The sequence below is a fragment of the Malaclemys terrapin genome, chromosome 1 (genome assembly GCF_027887155.1).
Source record: "Malaclemys terrapin pileata isolate rMalTer1 chromosome 1, rMalTer1.hap1, whole genome shotgun sequence".
Lineage (NCBI taxonomy): Eukaryota > Metazoa > Chordata > Testudines > Emydidae > Malaclemys > Malaclemys terrapin.
The window spans coordinates 82,607,556-82,627,896 of NC_071505.1; the positions used below are offsets into that span (position 1 = coordinate 82,607,556).

At 42.4% G+C, this 20,341-nt stretch overlaps 2 protein-coding genes across 6 annotated transcripts in view; one reads left to right on the forward strand and one right to left on the reverse strand.

Moving 5' to 3' along the window:
• The window catches only part of FGD6 (FYVE, RhoGEF and PH domain containing 6), a 100,854-nt gene extending 90,585 nt beyond the window's left edge, over positions 1-10,269 (reverse strand). The window contains exon 1 of the mRNA XM_054028278.1: positions 10,110-10,269. Coding sequence (XP_053884253.1) covers positions 10,110-10,122 — 13 coding nt within the window. The 5' untranslated portion in view covers positions 10,123-10,269. The remainder of the gene's footprint in view (positions 1-10,109) is intronic.
• Positions 10,270-10,554: 285 nt separating this feature from the next.
• The window catches only part of VEZT (vezatin, adherens junctions transmembrane protein), an 81,075-nt gene continuing 71,288 nt past the window's right edge, over positions 10,555-20,341 (forward strand). For all 5 annotated transcript variants that reach the window (XM_054028290.1, XM_054028299.1, XM_054028315.1 and 2 more), the window contains exon 1: positions 10,555-10,656. In XM_054028290.1, coding sequence (XP_053884265.1) covers positions 10,621-10,656 — 36 coding nt within the window. In that variant the 5' untranslated portion in view covers positions 10,555-10,620. The remainder of the gene's footprint in view (positions 10,657-20,341) is intronic.

The window sequence follows — 20,341 nt, forward strand, 5'->3', positions numbered from 1 at the left end:
TTCCCCACCCCACCTCTTTGCCCGGTTTCCCAAGCAGTTGTGTTTCTTTTCAATAAATGGATTTTTTTGGCTGTAAAAACATTCTTTATTATTGCATAAAGTAAAAGATACCTTAGCCCAGGAAAGCAACAGGCACTGCAAGTCAGTGTAGCAAACACAGATTCCTACTAAAATTGGAACCACTGGACTTCACTCCCGTGCAGGGCACCAGACATTACTGGTGACTTTCAGCCTCAAATTGCTCCCTCAAGGCATCTCTAATCCTTGCAGCCCCGTGCTGGGCCCCTTTAATAGCCCTGCTCTCTGGCTGTTCAAATTCAGCCTCCAGGTGTTGAACCTCCGAGGTCCATGCCTGAGGTAATCTTTCACCCTTCCCTTCACAAATGTTATGGAGGGTACAGCACGCGGATATAACCACAGGGATGCTGTCATTGGCCAGGTCCAGCTTCCCATACAGAGAGCGCCAGCGGCCCTTTAAATGGCCGAAAGCACACTCCACAGTCATTCTGCACCAGCTTGGCCAGTTATTGAACTGCTCATTGCTACTGTCAAGGCTCCCTGTGGAGGGTTTCATGAGCCATGGCATTAAAGGGTAAGCAGTGTCTCCAAGGATCACAATGGGCATTTCGACTTCACCTACGGTGATTTTCTGGTCCAGGAAAAAAGTTCGGGCTTGCAGCTTCCTGAACAGGCCAGTGTTTCGAAAGATGCCTGCGTCATACACCTTTCCAGGTCAGCCTGCGTTAATGTCAATGAAATGCTCACGGTGATCCACAAGCGCCTGGAGAACCATAGAGAAATACCCCTTCCGATTAACGTACTCGGAGGCTAGGTGGGCTGGTGCTAGAATTAGAATATGCGTCCCATCTATTGCCCTTCCGCAGTTAGGGAAACCCGTTTGTGCAAAGCCAGCCACGTCATGCACGTTACCCAGAGTGACGGTTCTTCTGAGCAGGATGCAACTAATGGCCTTGCAAACTTGTATCAATACGATTCCAATGGTAGACTTTCCCACTCCAAACTGGTTAGCGACCGATTGGTAGCTATCTGGAGTTACCAGCTTCCAGATTGCAATAGCCACCCGCTTCTCCCCTGTCAGGGCAGCTCTCAATCTCGTGTCCTTGCGCCGCAGGGTGGGGGCGAGCTCATCACACAGTCCCATGAAAGTGGCTTTTCTCATCCGAAAGTCTCACCCCAGATTTGCATGACAACGTGATCCCACCACTCAGTGCTTGTTTCCCGAGCCCAAAAGCGGCGTTCCACGGTGGCGAGCATGTCCGTGAATGCCACAAGCAATCTCTTGTCCTATGCATTACACGAGTCGATATCATCGTCGGAGTCCTCACTGTATGTTTGGATGTTAAGGAGTAACTTGACTGCCAAACGTGACGTGCTGGCGAGATTCATCGGCATATTCCTCAGCAGTTCGGGCTCCATTCCCGCAGACCGAAAGGGAAGACAGAGCGCGCAGCACAAAAAAAGTTGAAAGATGGCGCCAAATGTGGACAGAAGCAGAGGGATTGCTGGGATGCAAACTGATGCATCATGGGGCGTTGGGACGGGACCCAGAATGCCCTGCACCCCCCGGCCCCTTCCCAAAAGCCACAGCGTCAGAATGGGAAGAGGTGCTCTGTTGAATAGCTGCCCATAATGCACCGCTCCCAATGCCGCTGCAAGTGCTGCAAATGTGGCCATGCCAGTGTGCTTACAGCTGTCAGTGTGGACAGACTGCAGCGCTTTCCCTACTGCACTCTCTGAAGGCGGGTTTAACTCACAGCACTCTACATCTGCAAGTGTAGCCATGCCCTCAGTAACATGTGCTGATACATGCTGCATATCTGAAGAGATCATTTGGCCCACTGACTAGAAATTACAATATTGTTACAAAACCATGAGGTGCTTCCATTTTTAATGCTAAACTATAATCCCTGCCTTATTCTAGAAAAGTGAGAAAGAAGACTGAGTGTTAGGCTCTGTCTATACTACAGCTTATGTCAGCATAATTTATGTAGCTTAGGCACGTGAATAAATCACCCCCCAAAGTGACATAAGTTACACCGACATAAGCTGCCAACATAGCGCTGTCTACACTGGAGAAGAGCTTCTTCCACCAATACAGCTACTGCCAGGGGTGGAGTAGTTAAGCTGACAGGAGAGCTCTCTCCCATCGCCTTAGATTGGCTACATTAGAGTTTACAGCAATGCAGCTGCACTAGTGTAGCCGTGCTCCTTGAAGTAGAAAATGCCATCTACTGAGAGATTCAGAGGGAAGGATTTCTATAAAACTGTGCTAGTGCTCAGTCTAAAGGAGATAGAGAAAGATAGATAACTCTTCTGCCATAAAAAACAGGAAAGCCATGTGTTTTTCTGGGCTGTGAATCACTATACCTAAGCCCAGACTGCCTCTACTCAGCCCCTCTTGCTGTGAGGAATCATTTTATTCATCCCATTAGCGAGGGGTCAAAGCTGACCTGTGAGGCTCAATACAGAAGTCAGTTGCCAAGTGAACTCAGAGTAGGCAGAGGAAAGGCTAGCAAGGGGGTTTCTAAAGAAATGTGCAGGAATATTTTCAAGACGTACAGCTCTACATACACAACAAGGATGACCAGCAACAGAACAGTTATGACCTGCAGAGGATGTGACATTTTCTGTATCCGTTTCCTGCCTGAAAATAGAGACTTCCTCTGCATGAATTGCAAGTTGATGGCTATGCTGCAGGAAAAGATTTGAGGTCTGGGAGGGCAAAAAACAAAACAAAACATTGGACAACCAGATTTGGGCAGCACCACCCTACGCCCAAATACAGAACAAAATGGTTTCAAGGAAGCTGAAAAGAAAGGAAGACAGAGAGGAGGCTTGGCAATTTGTGGCACAGTGAGGAAAGAGAAGCAGGACACAGTCTGCAGAGACAGAAGCAGGACAATTTGTGACCACTAGAGAAAAGGGGACCAAGAGAAATTCACTAGTTGCAAGCGTTTGGTGCAGCAGTGCAAAGAACACACTGAAATATTCAGCTGGAGGCAAGAAACAGGGGTCTCTCACAGGACACGCCTGAGGACTAATGCTCAGCCCGATCCTTGGAAACATCAAGCATGGCTGAAGACCACAGAAAATCCAAAGAAGATAGACAATCCTCACCAGAGACTCAGTGTTAAGGTGGTGGATAAAACATTCTTCAGTGGATAAAAGGACAGGACTGAGTACCATCTTTCTAGAGCAAAGAAAACACATCATTGAAAGGCTGTGTGAAGATGATGGGCAAGGATCCGTTGGTTATGTTACACATTGGCACGAATGACAGTGCCTCAGAAGAGACTTAGCAGATCATCAAGAGCTGAAGGAGAGGAAAGTATCAGTGATCTTCCCAGGAATTCTTCCCGTTCCACAAGTGAGATAGACAGCAGAAGATAATGGAGGGAAACTGGTGACTAAGTAAGTAATGAGAAGTAGAGGGCTTTGGTTTTGTGGAACATTGAGCCATCTTCTGTTGGGCAAGGAGGATGCATGGCATGGTCCATCTACAACTCAACAGAAGAGGAACCAATCTTCTGGGTAGTAGACTAGCTAGTGTAGCATGGAAGGCTTTCCACTAGCATCAACAGGAGAGGTAAACACAGTACATATGCTTAAACATCAAACTCAAGGTAGCACAATGTAAAGAACCAAAGCATTAAGGTAAAGAAAAGAAATTCTTCAATTGCCTATGTAACAATGCTAGAATCCTGGATAATAAACAAAAAAAGTGTTAGAAATATTCATTTATTAGAAGAAGTTTGATACGTTTGGCATTGCTGAAACCTGGTGGGATGATTCACATGACTGGAATGTTAAAGTCACTGATACACCTTGCTTTGGAATGAATTGGCAGAAGAGGACAGGCGAGTTTTAACTCTACTTTAAAGTTATTATCTGCTTCAGAGTTACTGACAATTTAAAAGAACAACACCAGGAATGTTTATGGATCAATGTGCTAACTGATAAATCACAAGACTGGATATGGATGGAGCGTCTGCTATAAACCACCAACTCAGACAAGGGAACAGAACAAGCAACTCCTTAAACATTTATCTATAACATGTAGAATGAAATCCCCCACGATAATCCTATTTTCCCATCTGGGGGATACATGCTGAAGATCTTATGTTGCCAATGGTAAACAACTTTGGAATTTCCAAAAATTATTGATAACTTTCTAATGAATACTCAGGGTAATTCTAATTCTATCAGATGTCTTTCTGATGAATAAAGATAAATTAATCAATGACTACAAACTGACAGTTTTCCAAGTGCAAGTGATCACAATCTAATTTCATTTGCCATGTGCACACAGAATATAAAACAAATCACATATATTTGATACGGTCAATTTGTCAAATCTGAGAATAATTCTGAGAAAAATAAATTTGGAAGAAATATGTGAACATAAAAATGTGAATGATAACTGGGAAGTGTTTAAATATGCTTTATTAACAATGCCACAGTTATGCAAGAAAGCTTCTTTGGTTAAAAATATCATGGTTAAGAGGGGAGGTAAAGGCATCAATAAAAATTAAAAAGATATATAACAAATGGATTGCTTGGTAAGGTGGTCTCATTTGAAGAGCATGCTTTTTAACACCACCAAATGCAAGGACATACATCTAGTTCACACTTGTAAAATGGGGTACTTTATCCTGGAAAGCAGTGACTCTGAAAAGGACTTGGAGGCTATGACAGACAACCAATTGTACTTGAGCTCCCAGTCCAATGCTTCAGTTAAGAGGGCAAACAGTCTTCAAATGTATAAATTGGAGAATATCAAGCAGGAGTAGGGAGCTGGGATTACCTCCTCATACAGCATTAGTTAGACGGTTAGCAGAAAACCCCATCCAGCTCTAGAGTCTACATTTTAAAAAAGGATGGTGAAAAATTGGAAAGGGTTCAGAAAAGAGCTTCAAAAACAATCTGAGATCTGGAAAACATGCCTTACAGTTAGAGACTTAAGAAGCTCAATCTCTTTAGTTTATACAAGAGAAATTCTTCAATTGCCTATGTAACAATGCAATTCTATCACCCTTAGTTATGTAGAATAGAGCTTTACTCCACAAGTAGACTTACTGAAACCCCTAGGCACTACTCTTGGAGTAATATACTACTTTTCGTGAGTGGGGTGGGAGAATTTAGCATAAAATAAAAACCTCACTATGAAATACTCCAATTCCTACAAGGTAGGTAGGAAGAGAGATTATTGCTATTTCTCTTTATATAAATTTAGGAGGCACTCAGAGGCTATGGTGGAGGTCAATATTATACTTAGGTCACCAAACAGATTCCAAATAATTTTAAAAGCCATTTAGTGATTTTAATGACAAAGGCCATTGTAGCCTGAGTAATATCTTAAATCATTTATTTTAAGCCAATAAATCTTCAGCATCAGTTTTGTACCTACAGAAAATTAGGGTGAAATTAAAATAAAAATGCAAAAGAAACGTTGTATGTACCTGATCTAATTTCTCTTATCCCCCGAGCCTGAAACAGTAGTGTTTTTTTTCTCCATGTTTTGTTTTATGCTTATGTAGAGGCTGTGATTTTTCAGGTGTCCAAATGTTATAAACTAAACAAAATAGGAAGTGAGTCATAACATCCCGGAAGATAACATATGTAGCTTTTAAAATGGAAGGAAAGAAATTAGTTTTCTAGCAGCTGGATTTTATAAAATAAGCTAAACACATTCCAAAAGGAAAACATTAATTAAAAACTTCAGTTTGTTTAGTGATCTGCTGAAGGAAAACAGGAAAGTTGGGATAACTTTAAAGTGAATATAAGAGAAATTAATAAAGAACCTAACAAGCTCTTGGAGTCAGATGTTGTTGAGATAAAGCTGAGTAAATATAATGTGACTTGACATGTTTTAAGGTTAAAAGGACACTAAACCCTACAGGCCTCAGTTTTTCAGCCCTTAAAAGTAATAAATTTTGATAGGAAAAGTCATGTTGGTTTTGTTTCTACTGCAATTCCGCACCCCCCCCCCCCCATTACAGTTTCTGTGCTAATAAATAAACCACCTACTCTTTCACTACCATGATCAAACCAAATCTCAACTTCCAACTTGTGTCTTCCCTCTCCTATATAAAATGCATGCAGATTCACATTTAAGCACTTATTTTTTGCTGAAGAAACAGTGTCATTAACCCAGGTACCTTGTTTGAGTTTTTTCTTTCTTTTAAAACAAAGCATACACATACTACTCCAAACAGGGACTGAGAGGGCAAGGTGATACTGCTGATAAATGGACAATGTGCTACATGAGTGCATGTAGCTGTAAAACAGAAACTGTGACTTTTAGTGTGATCACTGCAATAAGGAAATTCTTATTTTTAACTAATTTTCAAAAACAATCATTTAAACGTCTCTTTTAATACTGACTAAACACAGTATTTTATAAACGAATTAATAGATAACCATATATGGATCATTTCACCCATCACTGGAATACAACTAGCTCTGGAGTTAAATTCAATGATATACAACACTACACCAAAACAATTTAGTACAGGAAACAAAAAAAAGAATACAGTGGCATAGGTGCTGGAACTAGGGGTGCAGGGGGTGTTGCAGTGGCTGGCTTGAAGTGGTTTCCATTATATACAGGGTTTTTACAGTTTGGTTCAATGGCTCCCAGCACCCCTACTATAAAAATTGTTCCAGCACCCCTGTACAGTAGCAAACTGAACATGGATTGAGTATTTCAAAAGGCAGAATGTGAGCTGAAATTTGGACAGGTGGTCAGGGTATACATTCCTACTCTTGCACACACACAAAAGAAGGCAGATCTGTAATGACTATTAGAGGTTGGAGCTACCTCCAAAACATAGTTCCTCTGGCAGTACAGTGCCTCATTCAGTACTGATTCAGAGGGAAGAAGTCCACATACAGAGACACTTATTCCTGCATTTCCTAGATGTTTCAATCTATTCCTAGCAGAATTAAGAAGTGACAAGAATTAATACGGATGGGTTCTCTATCAAACTACTTCATTTTGAAGATGCATTAAAATGACACCCAAGGGACACACTCAAAGCATTGGGAAGCTATCTGGCATTTGGGATCTTAGTACCATATCAAATTTTACTTCAACAGTCAAGCTCTGATCTCATGAGCACTCCATAATACAATTCTTTTATTTGCCCAGCTGTTTAACTCTGAGAAAAAAAAATACAAGGTAAGGAACTCTAGTACCAGAAATATTACTAAGTAACTTGAACATATTAGTCAGTGGTTAAATATACATATTCTCCCGCTTTATTTCTTAATTCACCAGCTCTAAATAGAGGCACTTAGGAATTTATTAGGCAAACAATGTATTACAAAAAGAACAGGAGTACTTGTGGCACCTTAGAGACTAACAAATTTATTAGAGCATAAGCTTTCGTGGACTACAGCCCACTTCTTCGGATGCATAGTTCATGAAAGCTTATGCTCTAATAAATTTGTTAGTCTCTAAGGTGCCACAAGTACTCCTGTTCTTTTTGCGGATATAGACTAACACGGCTGCTACTCTGGAACAATGTATTACAAGTAATTAAAAATTGGGAACACAAATAGGGTAGAAATGTGTGTTCATAAGTGATTTTTTATTTTTAAATAGGCATGATTAAGTACAGGACCATTAGATTGCCTTTGTTTAGCTAAGCAGTTTTATATGCTAGAGCTAGTCTCTTGAGCAATTCTGAAAAGTGCAATAAATTGGTTACTGTTTGTTTAAATGTGTTTATGTGTTGTGTGTTTTGTTTTGTTTTTTAAAAAAAAACACATGAATTAAATTAGACCCCGTAGAACCACACTTTTTCCCCATACAGGAAACATCTTGTTGTTTAAGGTTTTCATTGTATTTAACGGCTGCCCTCAAAAAGTCCCATAAAGCAGTTCATCAGCATAATTTATACATAATTTTATTCAATGGAAAAAACAGCTCTCATGCATGTTGGTTCATGCAGGCACAAGAAAGGAAGCCTACTAATCTAACAGATGGGCGAACAAAAGTACTGACAATGCTTCTTTATATGACCAAACAACCAAAAAAACCGTGAGTAACTCTCTAAAATACAGGAAGCTTTCTTGTTTTAAACCAACCATTTGCTTTGCATCTTTCTTAGCCATAAAATTGACAATAATACTTAAAAGAAAAAAACACAAATGTGGGTCAGGTCAAGCTAAGAGTTTGTAATGAATGCTCCTCACTATGTATGTCTGCATATGAGTAATCAAGCTGGTAAGACAGGGTAAGTTCTTGAGGTAAAACTGACTGTAGATGTCAATTAACATTAGCAACTGTGTTAAGGTTATACAAAGTGATAACAGAACATACAGATGAACATTTATTTTAGAGTGAAGAATGGATATTTGGAATTGCTTTGCCACAAGAAAAAAATCTAAGAATGTGGTGGTGTTTTCTCTACACTTTAAAAATAAAATAAATTTCAGTGAACTGATCTGATTATAAAAGACATTTTGCCATGGGGCACAATATTCTTAATGGTGACAAACGACAATAACCAGAGTTCAGCAAGATGCTTTTATTATATGGTACTATAAATATGACCATAAAGATAGTCTACAGAAGATCAACCAATATTTTTCAAAGTATGGGTTCTACTACAGATGTATATACTTTGAAGGAAGTGAGAAGTATGAAATGGTCACTACAATGTAACTAGAGAATAAGGATAAGTGTTTATTTTTTAATTTTGATTATCTTGTGCCCTGTTGCTGATGTCAAACAGATACTGCAGAACATCTACATTTTTCTGCTATTTATAAGAAATGCTGACTCTCTCAAAACATCAAAGGGCTAATTTTGACAGCTAGGGTCCAATCATAGCAAAAACAGGTCAGAGCATAAAACAAAACACTAGAGTCACTCAGAAAATACTTCTCAGTTAATGACACTATACTGGTTTTAAAAACAATGGGTTTGAACCAAAAGAAAATGTATTGTTAAAGTGTAACAATGATAAAAAGTTAGGAGGTAAGTTGTCTAAGAACAGGAAACGTCCCACAGAATAGTAGAAGACAACTGCAAAAGTGTTTTTAAAAGGCTGGACACCAAAATAAAATAGAAAAAGAGTAAAAAACACTCCCCCACTCTGTTGGGAAACAAAACAAAAAGAACAGGAGTACTTGTGGCACCTTAGAGACTAACCAATTTATTAGAGCATAAGCAACCCACTTTAAAGCTTATGCTCTAATAAATTGGTTAGTCTCTAAGGTGCCACAAGTACTCCTGTTCTTTTTGAGGATACAGACTAACACGGCTGCTACCCTAAAAACAAAACAAAAGGTCAGCTTTTATAACCCCCCCCCTTCCCCTCACCCCAAGTTTTCTCGCCTTTCGTCCAGTGCAAGCCAGGGCTTCTCACAAAAGGAAAAGATAGGTCCGACCATTTTAATGGGGACAAGATCTCATTGAGGTCCACCCCCAGCTATGCGGAACCAAGGACATGATTTATCCAAAGGAGATTAAAATCCAAAGGAAGACTGAATGATTTCTCTTGGCAACAAAATCTCCACTCACAGCCTTGCCTCTGTACGCCTCATTGTCCTCTCGGGCAAGAGGGAGGAAAGAATCGTCCTTTGGAATCGTTTTCAGCGGAACAAATTCCCAGCCCTGGCTCCCTACGCGCTAGGGAAGCGTTTGCAATCCAGAGGGAGCAGGCACGGAGCGCAGAGGCAGAATCAAGTTAGTCGGGGGACAGCAGAGCCGCGCTATTGGCTACCGTAGTCCATAAGCAACTTTCCCAACTATGTCAGTCGCACGCACAGCAAGGGGAATGTAACTTCCCAGAGAGAGAAGCCAGCCAACAGCAGCCTGGGGGCGCGGGTTGCAGAGACCCCTCGCCCAGGGCACACGGAAAGGCTTCTCGGGAAACGCGCAGACCCCCTCGCTGCATTTACTAAAAGGTGAGAGGGGGGGGAGGGGGGAGTTTCCTTGTCTCTGGGCGCCTTTAAGGAACGGCAGAGTCCCATCCTGCAGCTGTGCCTCGGGGGCTGGGCAGGCAGCGGTCCGCAGTAAGGAGAAAAGTCACCAGCACACCCCCCACCAAACTTTCCCCTCTTCCCTGAGCACCTACCGGCTGAGTTCATGGTGCCACCCACGCGCCTCTCCTGCCTCCTCCTCGCCCCTTAAACCATGGCCCCCCGCAGAGCTGAAGCGGACAAACCCATTGTGCCGCCGTACTACTGCCGCAAGCCGCCCCCCGGCCGCTCCTCCATCAGGTCCCGCAGCTCCTCTCCGACTGAGCCCCGAGCAGCAGCACGGCCGCGCAGCTTGCACAGCCCTGCGCCGCGGGCTGGGCGGAGCAGCGCGCCCTAGCGGCCACAAGCCGCTGGCGCGGGATTACCCGGCAACATTCCAAATGCCGAGCTCTCTCCTGCCCCACCCCACGCCACAGCGAACCCGACGGGCTCCGCCAATCAGCGCAGCCCAGCCTAGTGCTCCACCTTCCCGGAAGCGGGCGCCCGCACTGGCTGCTGGGAGTTGTAGTTTTCCCTCACCGTGGGCTCGACCGAGTGGGGCGCCGTCGCCGGGGGCTGGTCGGACTCGGTTTCCCACAGTGCCCGGGGCGGGTGTCATGGCGAAGGATGACACCGGAGTTTGACGAAGAAGTGGTGTTTGAGGTGGGTGCGAGGCGGCTCCGAGGGCCGGGCCCTGGCTCCCCGGTGCTGCTGGGCTTCGGCTGCGTGGCGGCCCCCGGTGATGGGCCTGTGGGGTGGGGCCTGCGGGCTGCGAGTGGGCACCGGTGGGCAGCCCAGGGATGGTCAGACTGGGCTCGCCGGGCTGCAGCGCCCGGGTCAGTGCATGGGAGGTGGGCGGGGGTTGGCATGGTGGGACCCAGTGTGGGGTCAGACTGGGGCTCGCCGGGCTGCAGCGCCCCGGTTAGTGCAGGGGAGGTGGGCGGGGGTTGGCATGGTGGGACCCAGTGTGGGGTCAGACTGGGGCTCGCCGGGCTGCAGCGCCCCGTTTCAGTGCAGGGGAGGTGGGCGGGGGTTGGCACCACCACTGGCTCGGACCCAGGTGTAATGCAGCCTAAGGATGATGCTGAGATCCGTTTGATGGAGCAGCTCGAGCTCCATTGTGTGTGGTACTTAATTGGGAAGTGGGCAGTGGTAGTGACCTAGTATGACCTAATGTCTGGAGTTGAGGGGCTGTAAGACTCGATTTGGAAAAACATTAACTCGATGCAGTTTGGATAACAAGCACACCTCTTAGCTACCATAGTGATTGGTGTTTTAGAAATACCTAATTAGATAGATTCAGAATGCAAAATCATATGGGAGATGCCATGAATTTGCTGTTGTAGCTGAGGTCTTAGTCTGGGAAACTGCTGTAGTATAGTTGTTGGAAAAGATTGAGAACTGCTGTAGCAGATAAAAGCAAACAGAGATCCTTTAGTTACCGTATCACTTCTGCACATGGTATCACTTTTGAACTATGAAGTTGAGCAACTTATGTGTAGGACTGCTTTTGTTTGCTGTACATTTTTTATATTTTAATAATTTAAAATAAGTACAAAACACTGTTTAAAATTAAACACATTGGTATGCGGTCAAGCTACTCTATTAACCTAGTTCTTAACCAACAACATTTACAAAAAGTAGGAAGTACCTGTAATCCACCATATTTGTAAGGTTAGTAGCAATACCATCCTTAGGCTTGACTTCAGTGGGACTGCACATGAATAAAACTAAGCACATGTTTATATTGAATTCAGTGGAGCACTGCTGAATTGCAGGATCAGGGTTTCGTCCTCTGTATCTAATAAATCCTATTTATAAATCAACATAATTCTGACAAAAGTGTCCATGTAAATGCTATATCTATATAATAGCTACGTCACCTACTGAAAGCTACTCTCTCTTCTGCATTTTATAGTATTTGTGGAACTTGTATAAGGCCTCTAGAAACTTTACATTTACATAGCTGCATATTATGTTAGTTCAGTTAAGATAGCTAGTGTGGATCTGATATATTTATAAAGTAATGGTTAAACATATATGATGCATTTCAATGACAAAAGCAAAAGCTAAATATTCTAGCATATGCATTTCACTCTGTGACCCTGAGAACCGTCAGTGCAACTCCTAATAGGTCTGAGAAACTCACTATCCCTAGCACCTCGCTTTCATGGTACTTATCTATAAATGATGTAATTTTGATCTTAAAGGAAGCCAGGATCATGCTGATCATTAATATTGTTGTGAAATATATGTATAGCTACTATGTAAAAAGTTATACCTATATGATGAAAATATGTTCCTAAAGTCTGAATCAAGGCAGGGTTGACAGACAGATTTCTGCCAGACAACGGATGTATATTCACCTGTCTGCCTTGGTTCACATGTAAATTAAGGATTGTGAGCCAACAGAATGGGAACCACATTTGCGTACAAAGTCAGTATGAGGATGCAAAGTCAACATGAGGTCAGCACACCAGAGAATAAACCTCGGGGGTGGGGGGCGCTGATCCAGACTTTGGGAACCATCAATAAGTTTTGGGAGATATAAGGAGAAACAAAACTATACTAGTTTCTTTCAGGAAGGAAGCAAAAGGACCGCATTTTTGCATTCACGAAAGAGAGATCCACCCATGTTGGTTGGAGATGCTGGGAGATTGTTTTAGGTGCGATAGACTACTTTAGACAATGTTTTAGCTTGTTAAGTTCAGTTTAGGCTTTAAGAGGCATGTTATAATTTTGTTTTATATGTAACCTTTCTGTTTGTATTATTATCCTTACTTGCTATCCCTTAAATCTTACGCTTTGATAATAAGCTTATGATTGTTTTCACTATAAATATCTGTCAGTGCTGTGATGTTCTATAGGAATTGATCCTAAACTGAATCAAACAAGCTAGTGTGTGCACTGCGCCCCAGGAGGATAGCAAACCTAGTATTTCTGTGAGTAACTAGTGACAGGGGTTGGATATCACAGAGGAACGCTTCAAAGGGGCTTGGAGACTAAGGTGCACGTACAGTTAGCCTGCAAAGCTGGCAATGCCCTGAGAAGATTCTTTGGATAGCTTACAGGCAGGTGTTGTAGGGAGCTGTTAAGCACCATGAAGTCTCACTCTCACTGGAGGCAGGTAGGTAACAACATGACTCCCAATCCTGGGCACCTTGAGAAAATGTCACAAGGTCACACCTGCATTTGCAGGTGTATAGGGAACATTTTACGTGTGATTTTTTTTTTTTTTTTTTTTTTTAAGAAAATGAATTATTAAATCCCCATGGCTATTAGTTTCTAGAAATTGGAATCAACCAACTATATAAGGAAGTCTTATTAGGCTATGGAGATACTAAATGATCTAACATTTAGTAGTTCACTGTTTCTTTCATGGCTTTAATAGATAACAGTTTATATGCTACTTGTTACTGGTTATAGAAAAGTACAATCAGTTTTATAGGGCTTCTTTCTTACAGTAATTTCAGTTTGTCAATTTGCTGATAAGAGGGAATGTCCTCTCATGGATCACTAACTGGTTAAAATGTAGGAAACAGAGAGTAGGAGTAAATGGTCAATTTTCACAATGGAAAGATGTAAATAACAGTGTCTGGCCAGACCTATATTGAGACCTATGCTGTTCAACATATTTATAAATGATCTGGAAAAGAGGGTGAACAGTGACATTGCAAAATTTGTGGATGATGCAAAATTACTTAAGATAGTTACGTTCAAAACTGACTGCAAAAAGTTAAAATTTTGTGGATTCTTTTTGTGAAGTCATACAAACTCTAATTTTTTTTAATTGCTGAAAACATTTTTATGTAGATGATCAGAAAGTAAACAGAAATGGCCCCTTAACTTACTTGTTCATGCTGTGTAAAATGCAGTAAGTAAATAAACATTAAAGGATGGGAAAAAAACAATTTTAAAATGATCAGTTTGAAGTTTGTTTATGAAGAGCAGCAGAATATTGATTACTTGCAGTTGTACTACAGCATTGTTTTTCTTTATAAACAAATCTTGATTTCTCCCAGTCTATCATCTCTAACTTTTTCCTTCAGGAAGTTCAATGAAAAGATGTGGTTAACTTGTAGTTTTGATTTTTCTCCAAAATAATATATCAACACTCAAGTTTTAAAAATAATTTAATTTTATGATAAGAATATAAAGTATTTAGACTATGATGGTACCCCAGAAGGCACCCAATAGTTAGGTCATTTTACAGGATTTCCACATGCAGCTATTGGGTTTATTACTCTTTGCCAATTAGTCATTGAATCTGCTGATTTTTTCACGATTTCAGTAACACTGCTTAATGTTTTAGTATGAGTGGTGGCAACTGCTCTATTTAAGGTTACATTGTATTTCTATTCTAGCACAAATTTCGTAACTTTGAGAATTTCAGCTTTCAGACTGAAATTTTGGATACATGATCTCTGAAGGTAAATTTTTAGGAACATCTGAGTGGAAAAATACTTATCCTGTTTTAAAAAAAAAAAAAAAAAGTGTGACTTTTCTTTGAACAACTCTAAAGCTTAAAAAAGCTGTGGGTTAAAAGTTGGAATTTAGATTGGATATAGCACTCACTGAGGAGAAGTGCCTTTGGTTGTTCTGAAGAAAACTGGTTTTGATCTGAGTGAGTTAGGAGCCTTTGAAAAAAATTGCATTATGCATAGCTAAGAATTATTCACTGTACATACATGTGTGGCTGATTGTGGCACTCTGTACCTCAAAGTAGCACCTTGGAACCTCCATATTCACCACTGTCATGTCATAATAAAGATATCTATCTTACAAAGTATGCCGGTTGAGGTATCATTTTAACGGTCTTGATCTGTTGAACATTAATATCCTGTTGGATTGTATTTGCTGTGTGTGTATTACTGAAATATGTTGTGAGCTTGGGAACACCCACAACCAGCTTTTCAGGTACAACAATGGAATAGCCAGACGCACTGATGGCCCATTAAAGGGAATCTACTCCTGACGGCTATCCCAGAAAACTTCTCAGAGAGAAAACATAGACAATGAAGACTGCTTGACCAATGGGGACTGCCTGATCCCCACGTCAAAAGATCTTTCCAGCAAGCTGGAAGAAACTATAAAAGAGGGGAAGTGACATCATGACTTGGCCTCAATACCCCCTCAACTCAACACCTGGAGAACAACCCGTCTCAACATGTCTGGAGGACAAAGACTTTGAACTGGGGAGGGTGGTCCCAGTCTGGAAAGGAGTACCAGCCTGTATATTGAGGAACTATACCATCTGTCAGGGAGAGACACTACTTGATTCAAATCCTGTTTAGTTGTAGAACTCAGAGTGTGAATTTGTTTATTTCTTAGGTAACCAACTTTTGATTTCTATGCTTTCTACTTATAATCACTTAAAATCTATCTTTCTGTAGTTAATAGTATGTAGTTTTATATTTTACCTAAAACAGTGTGTTTTTGTTGAAGTCCTTGGGAAATTTCAGCTCAGTTTACAAAGGTTAATGTGTGTCCTCTCCACATTGAGGAAGGGGCGGACTAGGTAATGAACTTGCACTGGTCAGGCTTCTGACCAGGACAAGATGGTACAGTTCTGGGGTGTGAGGTTGGGGAGATGGGGGGAATTGGCTGGAGCCTCTCTATTGTTGGTTCATGAGTAGCTGGCAAAGCATTCATGTTACCCCTGGAGTTACCCCTGCCTGTGGATGTCTGTAAGTGCAGTACCTGCCAGAGGTTTGTAGTTTGTCACAGCATTGCAGTGTGAGAGGAATACCCTAGATTGGTAGGACAGAGGGCTCAGCGATCCCACAGTCCAGGTTTCACCCTAGGTACCCCATCTCACTTATTTAGCTGTGTAGCGAAATATATTGTTGTGAATTAATAGGGACACCTGGGGCTGAAGTCAGGATTTTTAGACATCTTATAAAGTGTAGAAGGCTTCTGCTCTTTGTAAGATCTGGAGGGAGTCCTGTTCTGTTGCACCTTAGGAGCTCTGCATCGCCTCAGGTTTTGACGAATGGGACACTGTCTTGTTGTCCACGTAAGATATTGGGGAAAGGATATTTTAGTGATGTCTTTCTTATCTAACTGTGCATACCCAGGGTACAATCCAGACTAATGAGTCGCTGTGTCACCCCATCCTCTAACCTCGGGTGCCCTTTACAAACCTTTGCTGTTGTGGCCTCCAGTCTGAACAGCTCACAAACAGCCTCCAGCATGTAAGTCACTCTCAGCTATGTCTCAGTATGTGCTGCAGCTAGCCAGCCACACCTTGGCTCTCACCAGCCAGGGTTATATTGCAGGATGACCCCTACACATCCCACTGTTCTGTTCATTCCCTCTGGGGCACCTGGCATTGGCCACTGTGGGAAGACAGGATACTGGGCTACATAGACCTTTGTTCTGATCCAGTATGGCTGTTCTTATGTTCTAACACTTGTGGTACACCTCTACCCCGATATAACGCTACCCCATATAACATTAATTCAGATATAATGCGGTAAAGCAGTGCTCTAGGGGGGGCGGGGCTGTGCACTCCGGTGGTTCAAAGCAAGTTCGATATAAGGCGGTTTCCCCATAACGCGGTAAGATTTTTTGGCTCCCGAGGACAGCGTTATATCGAGGTAGAGGTGTATATCGCTCTTCCTAGTTCCTTAGTATACTTCTCTGTGCTCAGCAGTTTTATGTAGCTTCTTCATAGTTCAAATCCATTTCCATTGTCTTTCTACTGGCTATCAGACTTTCCTCAAAGAGTTTCTTGATTAAGCACTTTGCTCTTTGCTTTGAAATCTAGCATTTTTCTCTCCAAACCTACTTAACCCCTCCTCTTTGAAGTAATATTGTTTATTTGTATATTGCTTTTTCAGTCTAGTAGTACATCAGTAAAATGGAAGGAAGTACAATGTGGCAGACTTCCCAATTTTGTGCAGTTCCTGTAGAGTACAGAATTATCTCTTCTTTCTTTGAGTAAAGCATCCCTAAATGGGCATAAAAGGGTCATTAGCTCCAAGCAACATCAAGCTTTCCTTACTGCAAGCATGGCTTCCTTCCTCTGCCTCCCCCCCCAATCTATTGTAATTTATTCATGAGGCTCGTACTGTTGCTGGAAACATTAGCATTCACATAGACTCATGGATATTTTCTTTAATGTTGTTATTCATTGGATACTTCAGTACTAATGGAAGTTGTATGCCCATTCCTTGATAAAAACTACAACACTATCATGACATCATTGTCATAGTAAAATCTGAACTCTTACTCTAGATCTAGTGGATGTCTGTTCAGAGGTATGACTTTAATTCTGTCTAGTCTAGTATTCACTGTTAATTTATTCAGAATCCCCAAATTAGATAATACAACTTTGTACCAGACTTAATTGTTTCATGTAACTGATATAGTCCTGTCCCCTCTTCAACCTCAAAGTTTGGAGGAGGGAGTAAAAACATTCTGTGACAGGATGTATAAAACCTGCACTGGGAGTGAAAGGGTTAAGGAACAACTCTGGGCCCAGACAACCCCACCCAGCTGCCTCTACAGAGCCTGCTCCAGTGGGGCTTAACAGGTGCCCATACTGCTCAGAAGGGAGCTGACCAGGCAGGGAGAAGAACCTGGCCTTGGGAGCTCCTGAGGAAGGACGCAGATGCTGCTCCTCTGCAAAGAGAGGAACTGACCCGCTAGAATCCAGGCAGACTAAAGGCATTGTGTTTGTTTTGTGTTATCTTGGTTATAGACTGGGAAAGCTTGAACTATGGCGTGGAGTGGTAGGAAGTGGCCCAAGGAGGACTGTCTTAAGGTTCTCTGGGGTGCCGGACCTTGGCTACCCTCAGAGGGCCCTGGGCCAGAGTCTGGTACAGTGTGAGGGCCTGGGCTCCCCTACTACCCTCTATTCACTATGTGCCACCTCCATCAAGCGCCAACCATTACACATCCATCCAACCAAAGTATAAGATTTCTTTTTTTCCTATCGCAGTTCAGATCCCAGAGGAAAGTCTATTCTATATCAAAAAGAAGTTTTGGAAGTTGGGTTCAGAGGACTAAAGGTACAGAGAATCAAAACCACAAATCAAAGTTCATAGCTCAAGCCTCGTTTTGTAATTGAAAATTAACCCCCTGAACTGGGAGGAAGTTTGGCTATGCAGTCAGATTTTGAACATGCAAGTTCACATCTGGAACTCCACCCATTAAAAAAATCTTGCATTTGAGCTATATATTTTAGTTCAGGCCTATTCCTAATACAGACAGTCAGACTCCTACAGCTCAGGAAAATAGATTTGTGCAGAAAAGAAATCTTCTGTAGGATTGGGAGGAAACTCTCTTGTCTTCTTGCAGGAGTGGAAGAAGCCCATCATGAGAAATGAGTCCTTCTGACAGGGCATACAAATCCCACACCAGTAAGGAATTAGTTAAGCAGTTGCCCTAGGTCCAGGCAGCCCCACAACTCCTGCAATGCATGCAGAGCTTAGGGAGGAACTCAAAAGGAGGGCAGGGCAGGCCAACTCAATTGAGGTGGGCAGTGGAAGGGAACAGACCTGTGCTCTGAGCTCTTGGGAAGAAGGACTACAGGAGCTCTTGTTAACTGAGGCCTGGCAATAGTGACTTGACTAAGCCTGCAAAGGAGCGGCTGATGATTATTTTTGAAGGTCAGAAACTTTGTTGTTTGTTCAGTTCTTTAATTTACCCTGTGGGAAAAAGGGGACTCTGGTAGGAAGTGATCCGGGGAGGCAGTTGCATAGCACCCTAAGGTGCAGGACCTAGCTGCCAACCCGATGGAAATAGTGGGCCCAGGTTCCCCTAATAATCCCTAAAGAGGTGACAACGATAAGAGTCTATCCTCAGCAGGCAACCAAGCTGGAGAAGGCTCTGGACACACAAGGGTCCAGACCCGAAGTCCCTGACCTAAGGAGAAGGCCCCAAGCCCCCAAAGCTCTTTCAGGCATCCAAAGACTTGCTTTCTTTGGCGGGCTGGAATGTGTGACCTGACTGGATGGCTGAGTCACTGCAGGGCCAGATCACAGCTGTAAACAGGAGTTCCAGGAAAGAAGAGGACTTGCCATGCCCTGCCTAACCACTGGGTAGTGCCTGTGGTAAATGACCCTCTTCACAGTCTGGAAAACAATGGATAAAAGAACATGTCATACCATAGAATGTATAGAATATCCAAAACCACATTTAATTTAAGCAAAGCCTGTAAATCATGATATAAACTGCCATCAATTTCCTTTTCCTGTAGAAATACTGGGCCTATTCTCTAGTCTGAAAGATTTGAGTCTATTCCACCTCTTTTTTTGCAGCTCTCAAGAAATCCGAAAATATTTATACCTTGATTAGCTAGACAAATATGCCAAATATCATAGGTTCAAGAAGAACACCGTGATGGCTACACTTTCAGGCATCCAGCCAGGAGACTACATGGTGTTGATGGACATGGTGGAAGCGCAGCTCAGACATTTTGCTATTCGTTTGTCACAGAAAGCTTATTGGATCCTTGTGAAATTCAGAAAAATCCTAGTGGAAGGTTCTACCTTTTCCTGGCATAATGGAGCAAGTTTTAATTCACCCCCTTCGAAGATGTACCTGTTTTCTACATAGATAAAATAGCCATGCACATGTGCAGCACAGCTTTCCTTTGGTTAAAATGTTGGTTAAACTGCAGCCAGTGGTCAAAGTGAATTTTCCAAACCCCCATCACTTGTTCAGTCAAAACCAGTTTTTACCAAAGACAATTCCCATTGCAAGTTATTTCCCACCCAATTTCAGCTGTGCTAGAACAGTTGTTGTTTTTTTTCCAAAAAAAACAAGTCAAGATTTTTATTACTGTGGGGAAAGTCTACACTACCCGCCTTTCATACAAAAACACCTGAAATCTTTTTGGCTCAAACCTTCAAAAGAGTTCTCTTTTTGACAGAAACCAAATGTAGAAATCTTCAGCCAGAAGACGTCTCAGAAGGTTATAAGGGATGGAAATTTTAACAATAGCAGTTGAGAGCACACTCAGGCTACATCTACACTACGGGGGGAGTCGATTTAAGATACGCAAATTCAGCTACGTGAATAGCGTAGCTGAATTCGACGTATCGCAGCCGACTTACCCCGCTGTGAGGACGGCGGCAAAATCGACTTCTGCGGCTTCCTGTCAACGGCGCTTACTCCCACCTCCGCTGGTGGAGTAAGAGCGTCGATTCCGGGATCGATTTCTACCCACCGATTCAGCCGGGTAGTGTAGACCTAGCCTAACTATAATAGTCTTATGATGTCATAGAAGCGTAGAACTGGAAGGGACCTCAGTAGATCACTTTATTATGACACCACATACTAGATAGGATAAGGAAGTAATATTTCCTGCTCTCTCTTCCCATTTTATAAACCCATTGCA